General features: G+C 43.3%; 1 protein-coding gene across 1 annotated transcript in view; it reads right to left on the reverse strand.

Annotated features, from left to right (window-relative positions):
* Nucleotides 1-2223: 2223 nt before the first annotated feature.
* The window catches only part of syt3 (synaptotagmin III), a 36470-nt gene continuing 23274 nt past the window's right edge, over nt 2224-15419 (reverse strand). The window contains exons 8-13 of the mRNA XM_037087574.1: nt 12055-12273; nt 9390-9510; nt 7486-7657; nt 6679-6808; nt 4840-4933; nt 2224-4319 (exon numbers count right to left, since the gene is read on the reverse strand). Coding sequence (XP_036943469.1) covers nt 4844-4933; nt 6679-6808; nt 7486-7657; nt 9390-9510; nt 12055-12273 — 732 coding nt within the window. The 3' untranslated portion in view covers nt 2224-4319; nt 4840-4843. The remainder of the gene's footprint in view (nt 4320-4839; nt 4934-6678; nt 6809-7485; nt 7658-9389; nt 9511-12054; nt 12274-15419) is intronic.

Genomic DNA, 15419 nt, shown 5'->3' on the forward strand with positions numbered 1-15419 from the left:
TCCTCCTCCTCCTCGTCTCTCTCCTCCTCCTCACTGGCATTCTCCTGCTCTTCATCCTCCCTCATTTGTTTAATCCTCTCCCACTCCTCCTTTCTCTGTCATACCCCTGCACATCTGAGCTCGGTCTTCCTCCTCTCCTTCTCCTGCTCTCTCTCTCTGCTCGATCACCGCTGGTGTGTGTGCGTGTGTGTGTGTGTGTGTCTTTGCCTTACCAGGAGATAATAACCACATGACAAATAATATGAGTGTTTTAAAAAATAAAGGGGCAGACAGAAGCGAGGCAAGGGAGGCCAGATGGAGAGAGAGAGAGCACACACACACTGGACTGGGCAGCCGTGCTTCCATTTTGCATTTAGGCAAAAAAAAAAAAAAACACGGCCACAATAAAGAATTCATGACAAAGTGGCTGAATAATTACACACGATGTAATGCACAGCAGAAAAAAAGAGAGAGTCAGAGAGCTCCGGAAAAAGTTCAGGCCGCTTCTGTCCAGGTAGAGTGTCTTACCTTCCAGGCCCCCCGAGTCAAATATAGACCGTGTACATCTGAAAATCCCCGGGGCCCCTTGCGTTTTATATATTTAGCACACTGCCTGGGATGTGTGACAGCAGCTTCACCACCTCTTCTCTCTCCTCCCGTGGAATTGAAAAAAAAAAAAAAGAAGTCAGAAAAAAAACACGAAAGCTGGATGATACATATCCTTTATTTCCATTATCATTGCTTCAGCCACACTGTTAACTTACACATTCACCTAAATCCTGCGACCCGGTACAGCTGTCCTGACTGAAACGATCGCCCTGACTTGAACCCCTCACTCAAATTCTCAGCTTTAAATCAATAAAAAAGTAAACCTCTTGAGTAAATCATATATAAAAAAAAACAACAAAAAAACAATTGAAAATCAAAAAAAGACAAAAAAAAAAGAATACCAATTCGAGAAAGATAAATACAGCATAAACAATGTTACTTCATCATCGTTTGTTTTCGACCACAGAGATTAAACAATTGCTAGGTCTCCATTGAGTCGTCATTAGTAGTATTAGTATCAAGTTCATTGTCAGATTTTTGCTTAAAGCATCACTTATATAATTTTTCATTGCATCAAGTTGACATCATTCATGTTAATATAAGCATGCAAACATGTTTCCCCATGACCATTCAGAACTGCACTAACACGAGAAGACAGCGAGAGACAGAGAGAGAGAGAGAGAGAGAGAGAGAGAGTGATAGAGGGGCGTACACAGGGAGAAAAAAAAAAAGAGGGCAAGATGGAGAGATGCAAGATTGCGAGAGGGAGCGGGAAGGTGGGGGAGAAAGAAAATAGAGCGAGAAATGGATAGGTGAAGGTTAGGTGGGGATGGTGGTGGCAGAGGAGCGGGAGTAAAAAGGCAAGCGGGGTCGCTGGAGGGGGAGAATGAGTAATCAGACAGTAATCAGACAGACAGAAACGGAAAGGAAAGAAGAGGGAGGGGAGGGGGGGGATGAGAGAATGTGCTGGTTCCACGATGGGTTCTGTAATCTATCACCGGGCAGGAACACAAGGGGCTAAACAGGGTAGACACAAGCAGAGAGAGAGACAGAAAGAGAGTGAGGGAGGCTGGGAAAAGAGAGAGAGTTATGGGTGCCTCGAGACCGATGGATCGATACCATATCTACTTATACAAGCTGGTCAATAATCCCCCCCCCCCCCAACAACACTCGATGCTCGCCCCCCCGATATGATGCAAACGTGTCGCCTCAGCCAGATCGAGCACACCCTGATTCAAAGGTGAAGAGAAAGAAACCGGATCCCTCCCTCTAAACAACACACACACACACACACACACTTGGTGAAAACTGTGTGTGTGTGTGTGAGAGAGAGAGAGAGAGAGAGAAAGAAAGAGGATGAGAGAGAGAGAGAGAAAGAGAGAGGATGAGAGAGAGAGAGAGAGATGGCAACGGTAGCAATACAAGTAGCTGTAGTGAGGTGTCGTACTGTTGTTTTGCTGAGGTTACAGTAGTAGTCGTAGCGTTTGACAGACGCGGCTCCATAAGTCTGTCTCGGCTTACACACAGGAAGTGCAGAAAATTCCAGGCGCTTGTTTGTTTGTTTGTGTTTGTTTGTTTGTTTGTTTTCTTCCTCACAACACCTCCTCCTCCCTGTTGTCTTGCTTTCAGGGGGAATCTAAAGAATTTGTCATGATCTGATCTGCAGGCCGTAACAAATGAGCCTCAGATGGTTTATTTTTTTTTCATCTTTTTCTTCTTTTCCTTCCATTTTTTTTTCTCCCTCTCGTAAAATTGAATCAAAACACACCCAACGATTTAAATTTTTCAAACCACTGTGCCTTCTGTCTTTTTTTTTTTGTTTTGTTTTTTTTTTTGTTTTTTTTCCCTCGGACATACAGTACACAAATTTACTGAAAGAGGTACACGATCAACACAGTTACTTACATCAGGCAAAGGGGTTAGAGAGGAGGGGGGAGGGGTCGAATGACTGGCAGCTGATTTCAGAGACGACATAGACAATACGAACTAATGTCTATGAGAGACAGTGTTTCCCCACCTAGTGCAATGAGGCACGTATAAGTACGCACACACATCCCCACACACACACACAAACGCACACACGCACAAGAAATGGCTCCTCTTAAAGACAAGGGGACAGAAGACACATTCGGCTCCGAGACGAGCGTTTCAGTCGGTTTGGATGCCAGGATTTTTTTTGGGGTGGGGAGTGGGGAAGTGAGGAGAGGCGAAGACAGAAAAAAAGGACGAGGGGGAGGCGGTGAGCACAGGAACGTGTCACACACACACACACACACACAAGGTCACAGTGACACACACAGGCATACGCACACACACGGACGCGCACGAATACAAAACAAACACGCCCACAAACACGGAAACACACACTAATAAAAGCAACACGGACGTGTGTGTCCTTCTTAGAGTCTTGTCAGGGATGATGACGTGGAAGATAATAGTTTGTTTCTCAGTCGAAGCTGGACGTCTTCTTGAGAAAAAAGGAAAGAAAAACACACAAAAAAAGTCCTGGAATGGTAGAAAAATAAAGTGGAGTGGTGATATCCTTCCCTGTGGAATACATCCTCCGGTGAGTGCAATCCAGACAGATGCTGGTCCGATCCTAAACTCGGGTTCCCTTGAACCCGTGTAGTCCCGTGTTCAGCCGATGAACTGGCCGATCGACTAGTCCACATCTCTCAGAAGCTCGCACCATCGCATCCTCGGCGGAGTGTCAAAAATAACTGGCGTGATAAACTCCTTTTTCCGATGATTACATGTATGTTGTATCACACAAACGAAGTGAAACAATAAAAATAATAATAATAATAAAAAACTTGATAACGATGAGCACCATGAGGGCTGTGACGAAAAAAGCATGAGGGACAGGGACACATTTTCAAAGTTGCTTAACATGCTTAAACCAATGAGTCAAGTCCTCATTTTTCGCTCCTCTGACATCAATAAAGACCACTGAGCCGCTTTGTCGTCTTTCCACTGGGGAAAATAAGCGAGTAAAGTCTGAGACAGGAGGGTACGGTGCCGCGAGGAGGCCTCCAAAATGGCCCGGGAGTATCCACCTCGGCATGTTTTGTCCTGCTAAAGTACAACGAGAGATGTTTTCCCCATACAGTACGGCGTAATACTGTACACCAATGTTGCAAAGAAAAAATATCGACATAGTGATTTTCTTCTTTTAGAGTCTGTACAAGGGCATGAACCTTTGGTCCTGGTTGGAGTGACCATTCTAGGATGGCTTCCTTTTATTTATTCATTTTTTGTTCTTTTTTTTTCTTTTTCTTTTTTTTTTTTGGGATTTGGAGAGAGAGAAAAGTTTGTCACGTCACACTCCCTTCCTAGATGAAACACTACACTAATCTGAAGCACACATGAACTACGCACATACTACAAACTCTGTGTGTATTCGTGTATGTGTGTGTGAGCTATGTGTGTGCGTTCCCCTCGCTAGATCCCAAATTTACACCCGATTATCAGTCCTACTGGTCCGCTTAGTGTCTGTCGTGTGTTTGTAAAATGTGTGGTCTGATGCTCAAAGTGTAGCTCGTGATGGATGTTGTTTTTTTTGTGTTTGTTTTTTTGTTTTTGTTTTTTTTTTTTTTGTTGCCCCCCACCCCACCGCCCCCCGGCTCAGTAGAGAAAGCACAGGACTTGGAGGATTCATTAGCAGGAGCAAAACAGCACTAGCAGTCGGACACTAGCAGCGTCTCCGCCGTCTCTCTTTCTTTGATGGAGAGAATTATTCACAGATGAGAGGAGAGAAAAGGAAAGTCTGGAGCTGGAGAGATGATAATGACCTGAGGAAACAAGGAATAAGGGAGAAGAGGCGGATTAGGCGAGAGAGGCGAGAGAGAGACAGTGGGGGGGCGAGAGAATATATAACAGTATGCAGCACTGTAAGTTTGGGGGGAGGAGGGGGGGTAGATGCATTACATAACCCCATAACATCTAGATTATACAGATGCTTCTTGCCTCAGAGCTCCTTCCTCTGACAGCTCCGCGGCCTCCACTTTATCACACACTCACAGTTAGGTCATGCTTTTAAAAACACTCGCTCAGTTTTCCGCGTCAATCTGACTTGAGAGCAATCGGCCGCACGGAACGTGGATTTAAAGATTCCAGCGCAGCGCGTCCCCGTTTCTTTTCAATCAAGGACACATGGGAATGTGTGGGAATAACGACACACTCTCCAACACACTGCACACTACAACACAATCCTACTTATGAAAGCATGCGGATAAGATGGATGTGTGTGTGTGTATATATATATGTGTGCGTATGTATAGCACATGTCAGTCTAAAGCAGAGGGAGCTCACAGTATTAGTCGGAGTGAGGACTGTCCACCACGATGTGCGGCTTAGGGGAAGATGCTGTAGCAGTCTTCGACACAAACGTGCCAATTGCTTTTTCCTGCGGGGGGGAAAAAGAGATTTTGCTTTTATGAATACTTCATGACAAAAAGAATCACTTTTTCATACATCCAGTTGAAATAAATGAAATTTTAATATGCTATTATATTCTTTTTCCAGCTGTTATTACCACCATGAGCCCACTGTTATGCTAGTGTACCACTACTTAATACTATTATTACTACTGTGCTTAGAGGTGGAAAGCTACTGAATATGTTCACTTAAGTCCTGTACCTAAAGGGATTTTGGGAACTATGCTGACTCACTTTCTTGCCTAGAGCTGGAAAAAAAGATGGATAACACAACTCATTTCTCTGCGGTAAATATAAAGCTGTCATGGTTTTGGGTTAGTTTAGTTTTTTTTTCCCTGTTTTATGTGAAAAGACTCTCACGATGTGTCATGTTGTTGTTTGATACTTCCAGTCTTTGTCTTTTTCCTACCGTTTATCCCCTTCATCTCAGTCTATTTAATTCAGTTTTTTTATCCTCAAACCTTTGTTGATTAGTCGTCATTTTCACATCTGTTCCCTGGCCCCGTTTTGCTTCATGTGTCTTACAGCCTTTTTCTTTGTATCATCCTGGAATGTTGTTTTGCTTTTGCTCTTGACTTCTTGCTTTTGTTGCCTTCCAGTATTTAATGGACTTTGGACATCAATATAACCTTTTATTTTCAACTAGCCTGGTGTCGTGCTTGTGGGTCCTCTTTCTCTAAAACATGACAAAAGCTACAGCCGGCAGCTGGTTTGCTTCGCTTATCATAAAACTAGCCGGTCCAAAGAAAATAAAATTCTCCAACTGGCTCCTCTAAAGCTCATATTATAAAGACATAAAATCTTGTTTGTTAAATCTGTTCCAAAGAAAGTAAAAAAAAAAAAAAAGATGTTTTAAGAGTGGGTCAGCTAAGCTAACCAGACAAAAGCTAAGCAGTTGCTGGCATTAGCTTCATATTTACCATAACTACAAATACGAGAGTGACATCAGCATGGACTAAAACCAATTACTGACACAAGCACAACTGAATTTTGGCATAATTGAACCTACAACCAATGGATGGCAAATCTATCGTAACTAGGCTAATTATTGTTCATCTGGGAACGCTGGTTGAAGCCATAGTTGCACTAAAGAGAGCGTGAGACGTTTGGAGCACGCAGATACAGACTGCTATATAATTATTACCCAATACGACATAAAAAAATTTAAATTTGCTCCAAGTTATGACCCATTCTGCTTATTTGGTACATTTAATGTTGATTCTGAATTTTAGTGCAATCTGTTGTTATAATCCTGGTCCTGGGGGCCTGCTCCAACCCATCTGATTCCAACGAACGGGTCATTATCAGGCTTCAGCAGAGCTTGATGATGAGCTGATAAATTGATTTCTAATTAAGTGAATTTTGCTCCTGGTACTCAGATATACTGTGAGCCGTTCTCTTCTAATGGGCTATTTTTTAATGTTGCTTCTTTTTCACAAGTACAATACCTAAATAATAATTGTATCACTGCTACTCTAATGTTACTCCACTGTTACTACCCTCTTCTATCACTACTCCCACTGCTGCTATTCTCCACCTACCGCTGCTCCTGTTGCTACTATTTCGAATGATAATAGAGTCAATTCATTTTGGTTATCTGGCTCCAGAACGAGCAGCAGAAGTGAGCGTAACATATGTGGTATGAGGTCACACTCATGGATGCACTCATTCACGGTCACACACACATGAACACACATGATCATATGCGCATTACCTCCACAAGCTGATGCCAGTGCTCTATTGGCTTGCGCGGATTGGCCAGCATGGCTACCCAGTGCTCCCTCCCTGGACCTTCAGCTTCGCTGCCCACACGACACATCCCTATAACCTCGTTATGACCAATACTGACACGCGGCAAAGGCGATGGAAGCAAGGACAAGGGAGACAGAGGGCGAGAGAGAGAACAGAGTGGGGAAGGAGGGGGGGGTTGGAGAAAGGGAGAGAGAGAGAGAGAGAGGATGCAATAAAGCAGGGGGAGAGAGAGGGAGACAGGGCTTGTAAGAAACAGGCAGAGAGAGTCTCATTTATCAACCTTGAGTACTGGGAAAAGAGTACAGCGACTCAGGAAGGATATTGAATAGCAGCTTACAAATACACACAGCCCCGCATAAAAGCTTAAAGTCAGCGGGGGAGCAGGCACGAGCACAGACATACAAAGGCACACACCTATGGAGATGCCAAATGGAGGGCAGACTACATAATAGGGAGGCGGCGCATGTATACACAAACACATCAACCAGCCAAGTGTTGCTGCGAGCGGCAGACAGTGGCAGGGTTACACTCCTTCCTCCGCCATTAGCATAAAGCATGCCTATTCATGAGGTGCCCGTCTGTGTAAAACAGGGAGCGTCCACCAGGAGGCTGACTCACGAGGAGGCCCTCATCATGTTCAACACAGCCGCAACACCATCGAAATGCGACAGCAAACATTACGCTGCATGTGCAAACTAACGTTCAATGAGCAGCACACTTCACAGCAATCATCGGTTTCATCTCTGTGACGACGCCTCGGCCTGCTCACCAGTCATAGTCCATCACCGCGATGATGAGGGATACACTTTCTATGTTTTCATTGGGAATGTCAAACACCAGCGCCTCGTTGTACGTGGGGTTCAGTGTGTTCTTCTTAATAGAGGTCTTCCTCTTTTTTAGCCTTCGCCCGTCGCATATCAGCGAGGCCTTCACGTACGGGTCTGTAGGAGAGACAAGAGAGAGGGGGGAATGGACAAGGGGGAGGAGAGAGGTGGGAAGGAGGTGGGATGAAAAGCAGCGAATGAGAAAGACAGAGGAAGGAGGGAGGAAGCAGAGAGAAAAAAAAGATAAGAGGGGGGACTCCTGCAAACGCTGTTAGGTATCATGCTCACAGATATCCGCGTCTGTAACACATAAAAGGCATGAAAATCAAGTCACCTTGGCAAAGCTGGATTAAGAACACAAAGGTAGAAAAGCAGCACAGGTTGAATCACTCCAGTTATCCATTCAACATGTGCGGCACGCTGACAGCAGCCAGGGGAATCACACACACACACATACACACATCCATGACTCCCTATTTATTCCGCATTTTTAAGCATCTTCCCGGCACTGCAATCATCTTGGGAGCACTGTGCAGGGCAATAACAACAGTGTGCGGTCATTATCACCTGAGATCTCATTTAATGCGAGAGGACATTGCCATCACCCGACTCTTTAAGAGAGGGATAACTAAAGACAAAAACAACATAACAAATGCCCTTTGTTAATTCAGTATTAGCATTAGAAATCCAGTTCTCACATCTTGATTCTCGCGGGTAAAAATCTATTGCTTTTTTTTGACGATTTCTGCGACATAATTGGTGTTTGCACCTGCAGCTGAAACACATTGTGACATTTTTTTTTACTTGTGGCAAATGATTTTAGGGCTCCGGGTGATGCGTGCATAATGTATTAACTCTACCTCGGCTTCTTGAAGGAAAAAAAAACCCACCCTAAGATTCTCATGTGCAGTCAGAAATGATCAGTCTGGTGATGCTCGATGCACCTCAGGAGTTGATGGTAATTTACTTCTTGGCAACTTTCCCCTTAACATGCTTCATCTATTTCTACTTCAGCTAGTGATTTAGTAGGTTTGGAAGAATGTCTAACTGAAAAAAAACACAAACCTGTTGGTTTTTACTTGCAGGGTGAGGGGACAGTGACAATAAAGAAAGCAAAAGCAAGAGATCTGACGGGTCGGATTCCTCTGCAGAAATGCAACATACGGTTTCCTGTGGCTGCATTGCATTCTGGTCCATGGAGGCGTTGGAATTGGGGAAAACTTTGCTTCTTCGTTCCGTGATGAATGACACACAAGATACTCTTTTATTCCAAGACACTCAAAGTTTCATGCAAGAAGGTTATGCTAGTCCGTATTTGTTTTTTCATCGATTGGTTGGTTTGTCAGTGGGATTACACAAAATCCAGTGAGCAGATTCCCACAAAACTCGGATGGAGGATCAGTCTCAGCCCAGAAGTGACCCCAATAACTTTTGGTGCAGATCTGGATAAAGGGACGGATCAGGTGTATGTAGGTGGCTGATATCTCTGAGTGGCTCTAATTTGATGCAGATCTGAATAAAAATCCAGATTAAGCTGATTTAAAACTTTGCTTTATTTGATATTGTATTTGGTTCGATTGACTTAAAGGTGACCATTGGGCTTTGGCAGATATATGCGCTCTCTCGCCATTCTAGTTGTGCACGTTTTGCCGCTTTTCACCCAGAATAAGACATAAACCCTGAAAGAACTCGAGACAGCAACATGCGTCAACAGTAGCCAGTGTTTCAGACAGTGTTGAAGCTGTTTTCTGTCATATTTTTCCTTTTAATGAGTTTCCAGTCAGACCGCTCGCAGGAGGTCTTGCAGCAGCATGATGTGTGTGTGTTTGTGTGTGTGTTAGCCCTTTACCTGAGAAGCCAGTCAGATCCATGGCTTTGAGGTTGGTGGCCTTGATGACTGTAGCAGTGAGCCTGCCTGCAGTGGGCAGGTAACACAGCGAGAAATTAAGCTCCCCGAGATCAGCTTTCTCCTGTAGGTCACACACACACACACACACAACACACAAAGAGACAGCCATCAGATGGGGAGCAGGGACGCTGTGATCACACACACACACATGGCTCCGGCACCAGAGAGGAAAAACACTAACTGACAGATATCCTCTAGTTTGTGATGATTGTCTGTGGCCAGAAAAAGAGCTACATCTGTGACTGACGGCGGCTGACAGCAGGCGTCCTAATGTGGACAGGCAGAGTGTTTAGACAGAGGCGAAGTGCCGTCACTGTAAATGAATCATATGCCAATCTGTCGATGTCCCAGAGTGGAGGAAAGTGTTAAGTAGAGGTGACGATTCTCCGGGCTTTTTATATCTCTGCCCTCGCCCCATCTTACTGATCTTCTCGCTGCCTGTGGTCTCACTGGCACCGCGGTAATGACACCGGTGGTATTCAGGTCACACTGAGGCATGACGACTCCTCGGCGGCTCTGAGACTCACGAATCAATACTTCCTCCGGGTGAAACATTGGAATACGCTGAGAGGCTGATGCTTTAAACTTATTTAATAAATGAAACATCCATGCCAAAAAAATTTTAAGACTCTGCTCCATCTAATTTGCTAATAGCCGTCTATGAATATTTCATATAAATCTACTTGGCTGCCGCGTGATAAAAAAGTTTGGATGTGGCCAGCGGTGCCTTTCCAGTAATCTATCCGAGCTCTCTTGTGCCGTGTTCTTTACATAAAGAATTAATCCCGTCTGCACAGTTTCTGTGCGTCCTCTCAATGCGGTAAGAGTTTATGATCTTCAGACAGGCAGGTAACAAATGCAGATGCTTTTTTTGAGTCATGGAAACAAAGACAGGACGCAATCATTTGAATCCATCACGGCGCTGAAAGCACGACAATATAATTAGGACATGATGCCATTTTTATTTCCCAAACCGTCTGAATTAACATGGTTTGAATTCCCATCCCTGTCGTTTCTCGAAAAGTCATTTAAAGTTTTTGCAATTTAAAAAAAAAACAAAACTTTTTTCATCTCTGGATTTTCCAGTTTGCACATTCGACTAACATACCACAACCTGGGAGTACAGAGGTGTGATGGGTTCCATTAGAGCTCGGTTCATTACCTCCAGTCGCCTGATTATTCTGAGTTTGATATTCTTTCCATCTCCAATTTCAGCGTCTGAATTTCACCAATCCAATCTGAGCAGCTTTTTTTCCCCACTCCACTTGACTTGACTTGATTTTTTCTTGGACGTGATCGTTCAAATCTTGTCTTTCAACTTGTCTTTCACAAATTTAAATTACTTTTTTTAAAAATGTCATAAACGGGAATATAAATCGCATTAATTCAGACATTCGGACATCTGTCAAAGTTAAATATTTCAGTTAATTCCGTTCAAATTCAGTTTCCTGGGAGGTTACACTGCAAAATGTTAAAAGTCAATGCTACTTAAAAAATTCAGAAAAACCCATTACTTCAGTTTTACAAAGTAAAGTAGGCTATTGAATTTATATAATACGAGTAAAAAGTTTCAACAACCTCAAATTATTAGTCTAAATGACTTGGTAACTGTCAATTTTCTGACAAATGAAGTCATTTTGCCAGATTTTACAGTGTACTGAGGGGGGAATGATTACAGGTGAGACGTCTGGTGCTCGGCGACAAGAACAGAGATTCATGATTATAGATTCAGTGGTGGCACTTTCAAGGCTTAAGAAGCGTAAGGTAAGAGTATCGCTAACCTAGATCTTCGTGAATGAATGATACGGCGTACCAGTCGCTCTACGAACAAGCATTACCCTCCTGTAATCATAGAAAAGTACAGGTTCTGGTATTCTGACACAGTTACTGATGACTTTCATTTAATCTTCATATCGAGCGAATTCAGTCTCTCGAGTGATGATGTCTGAGACAGTCTTTATTTCAAAATTGTAATCCCGTTTGTGATCCCCTTTATTTCCCCGTTATTCCCCAATTATGTGGTTATGTGTCTGGACGTGATGGAAATTGCACCCTTAACTTGCGCAAAGGTGGGTTAAGTAATAGTTAAGTTGTTCATTCATTTTTGGCCTTTCTTTGCTTCCATAGAGTCACCTCTGCTGTGACAGGAAGCAGTGACCAGGCTGCACATGGTTTCTCTACATCTGTAAATTGAATATAATTTATAAAATGAGGAGTTTTTGACTCTGAGACACGTATCCGCATATTTCCTCTGATACTCTCACATGCACTCACATTTGCATGTCTTACTGTGTTTAACCTTGCCGCTTGATTCCTGCCGTGCACTTTTTGTAAATTCCTATCTTTCATTCATTTTCCCTCTCCTCCAAGCCGTAATTCAGATTCATTTTAACACCAGAATCGAAACTGCCACTCGTGTTATATGTTTGATAAGCTCCGTTCCTCGTCCGCTCCTATCTATCACAGCCTTGGCCCATAATTTTTCCACTGCGACGGTCTGATACCGCCGCAAGGCTCATTCAAATTTCATCTTTCGGGGCCCATCTCTCCCTCCAAATGAATGTGATGATTCTGGGTTATTTCTGCAGCAGAGCCTCGTCCTTACCGCGGTGCCCTCCACGATGTCCCTCCAGACGGGCTTGTCCCCGCTGCCCTCGCTGAAGTCCAGCAGGTTGTCCACCACTACCTGGCCGATCAGGTCGTGTCTGGAGAAGCGGTCGAAGTCGTACACGGAGAAATGCAGCTTCCTGGAATGTAGCTCATTCAGCGGCACGCCGAACTGAAACGTCTCATTGAACACTGGGTTCAAGGTCTTTCTGTGGACCTGAGACAGAGAGAGAGAGAAAGACAGAGTTTAGAGAATTTGCATCACAGCTCACGGCTACAGTTCAGGTAGTTTATTATTATGTAAGCAGTAACAATGAAATATTTACTTGGTAAGTACAAGGTATCTATTAGTAATTACCACAGGGAAGAAAGTGGGAACAAACAACAACTTAATTTTATGGCCTGAGTGACGACACTATAATCTCAGTGAAAAGGAGGTTAACTACTTTCTAAATATTATATAAATACATCATTTCTGGTGCCTTGTTACCAAGTAAACACTTTTAAGGTTAAGTTCTTTAAAACATTGCATTTTACTAATTTTTTATTTTTTTTTACTTAAGTCCTTTTTCCTCAACCTGTTTTTCCCCTTATACTTGTCTCTGTTTAGGAACGCTATTGATTCCCTGAAAACACGGAAAAAATTACACATTCATTTGTGTACCATAATTTAAAGCGTCAGCAGGTTTACGGCCTTGCCGCAGTCAGTGTGTGCCTCTCATGTAACCACCTTTCATTGATGATCGCATTCCAGGCACACACTTGAATCGAGTTTCTTCCTCAAAGACAATGTCCAAGCTGATTTTTAAAAAACCCAGCAGGTTTATTTGACAACACTTAAGGCTGTTCTGAAGACACGTCCAGAATCCTCAAAGACCCCTGTGTGTTTTTCCTGCTGGCAAGAAAAATACTCCATACCTGTTTCACCAGGTGCGGCTCCGTTTTTTCTAAGCGAACAAACTGGATGTTTTTCATACCAGCAGAATGCGGAAGTCACTGAGGATTCTGGACTTCAGAAGAACATATTTTTCAAAGTTTGTTTGTTGAATGTTGAACGTATCCATAGAGGCAAAAAGGCTCATATGTAAAAACTTTACTTAAGAAAGTGGCACAAAACTGGACTGCCTTTGAAAGCAGTAATTGAACATATCCTTGTTTCTTCTTCTGTTTCTCATCGCTGTCATGTTTCCTGAATCTTTCTCCTTGCTTTTGAGGAGTTACAGCGAGCGGTATTTTCTTTTGTTTTTCTGCCTCTTCCCTGCTCCTGCGAAGTGCTCCAGCTCTTCTTCTGTTTTATCCAAAACAAATTGGAAACATAAAAGTTGTCTCTTCCTGTCTAGCAAAGGTTTTTCTTTTCTTTCTTTTTTTGTACTCAGAGATGCGATACCAGAGACGCTTTGATTAAATGCCTGTAGGACATATCGCATTATGCTGAAAGCGGCAAAACAGACATTGTTTAATGTAAATGTAAGTGTTTTCAAATTGATCCACAGAAACGAGACACATCGCCAGTTTATTCTAAAGGGAATGTTCTTGAGCAACATAATTAACCTCTTCCACCCTGGCTGACCTTTGTTCCTCGGCCAGGGGGAGAAAAGTGAATTTCACCTTTACTCGTGGGATGAGGAATCCAATCAAAGCTGCTGAAATACAATAAAGTTGAACGTGACCTCTTTCTTTTAAAAGCCCACAACACGTTCCCTACAGGTAGCTACATTTATTTCACGTTCACTTCTTATTTTGAACACTGTATGTTGTGTTTACTGCCTTTTCCGTCCGTCGCCACTATAACGAGTCAAATCAACACGGATCCTTTCAAGTCAGAGAACGCAGTCTGATGGAGTGGCTGTAATTTTCCCGCTCATAATATTTCAACACGTTGTGGACGACATTTGTGAGCACGTCTTTTAATCCCCGGCACGGAATTCTTCCCATTTGTTGATTCGCTGTCTGGATTTATTTTGCTACGAAAGCGTTCGATACAAACGCTGTCATGCAATGAAGCCCGCAATAATTAAAATGTGACACACACTCGATTTTCCAGTTTCAACTTTTTTGTCGCCGCATGAGTGGGCCTGTCGCTCAGGCTTATTAGCACTTGATGATTACTTGTTAGCTTTTGGATTTAACATGCTGATGGAGACGGCATGCCTTTAGAAAAAAAAAACAGAAAAAAAACAAACAAAAAAAAAAACACAAAAGCCCCAGAACATCTATTCCGGAAGGTGAGGTCTGTTTCTCTTCTTGGATATTAGTCGGAGTGGATGAAAGCGCAGCAAAAATATGAGAGGTGTAAAAAAAAAAAAATCCCATGTTAATGAGGATGTGATTGAAATGAAACAATCATCTACAGCCCGGACAAAAGAGGAACAGTATTATGCAAATGACTGAAGCATTCACACTTTTCAACAGCTGAAAGGGGGCTTTTGTTACATACAGGAGACAATCACACAAAGGGGAGAAATTTCAAACTGGTGCAGCACCACTATCACTGAACGCTTACTTCTCGTGCTCTGTGGTAGTAGGGCCGGGCGATATGGCCTTCAAATGACAAGAAAAGCAATATTCTTAGGCGCTTTTATGTCACGTGATATCTAGATATTTAGAATTCTTCAGCTTGGACTGGGCAACAAAATCAAATATCACAATATCCATTTTCATCCATCCATTTTTTCAAGCTTATCTGGGGTCAGATCACTAAGCCGTGTGTTTTCAAATGTCCCTCGCTCTTCCATCTCCACCTGAGGGATCTCGATGTGTTCCCAGGCCAGATGAGATGTGTAATCCCTCCAGTGAGTTCTGACTCTGCCCCGGGGTTTCCTCCCTACCTCTGTGACTTTCAAAGCGAGGGCGCCAAGGAGATATATACTAATCAGATGCCCTAAGCACCACCAGGGGAGCAGCAGCTTTACTCCAGGCTCCGCCCGGATGTCCGAGCACCTCATCTTATCGCTAAAGGCCCTGACGCACAAGAGCGACATCAAAGAACTAGCTCGGATGAAGGCCGACTGTTGCGGTGCCAAGAAGCTGCACTTGAACGCACCGCAAAGAAGACAGCGACAAGGTTGTACATCCTGCGCCCGTGTGATACACAAACCGTTGATGGTGAAGCCGCATCTTTTTTTTTTTTTTTTTTTTTTTTTTACATGCTTCTTATCAAAGAAAGAGGCAGAGGTGAAATGAGGTGAAATGGGCTAAATCATGAATGCTACAGAGACAGGCTCAGGGGGCTATCCCCTTTCTTTTTACGTTTATCTTTATCTGCCGCTTCTACATCCTCAATCGCAACAAACCGCACTGCCTAGAGCCATGAGCGCTCACTGACAACCCAGATGATATTCAAACTCATAAAATTTTAATAGT

This window comes from Acanthopagrus latus, chromosome 23, assembly GCF_904848185.1.
Source record: "Acanthopagrus latus isolate v.2019 chromosome 23, fAcaLat1.1, whole genome shotgun sequence".
NCBI lineage: Eukaryota > Metazoa > Chordata > Actinopteri > Spariformes > Sparidae > Acanthopagrus > Acanthopagrus latus.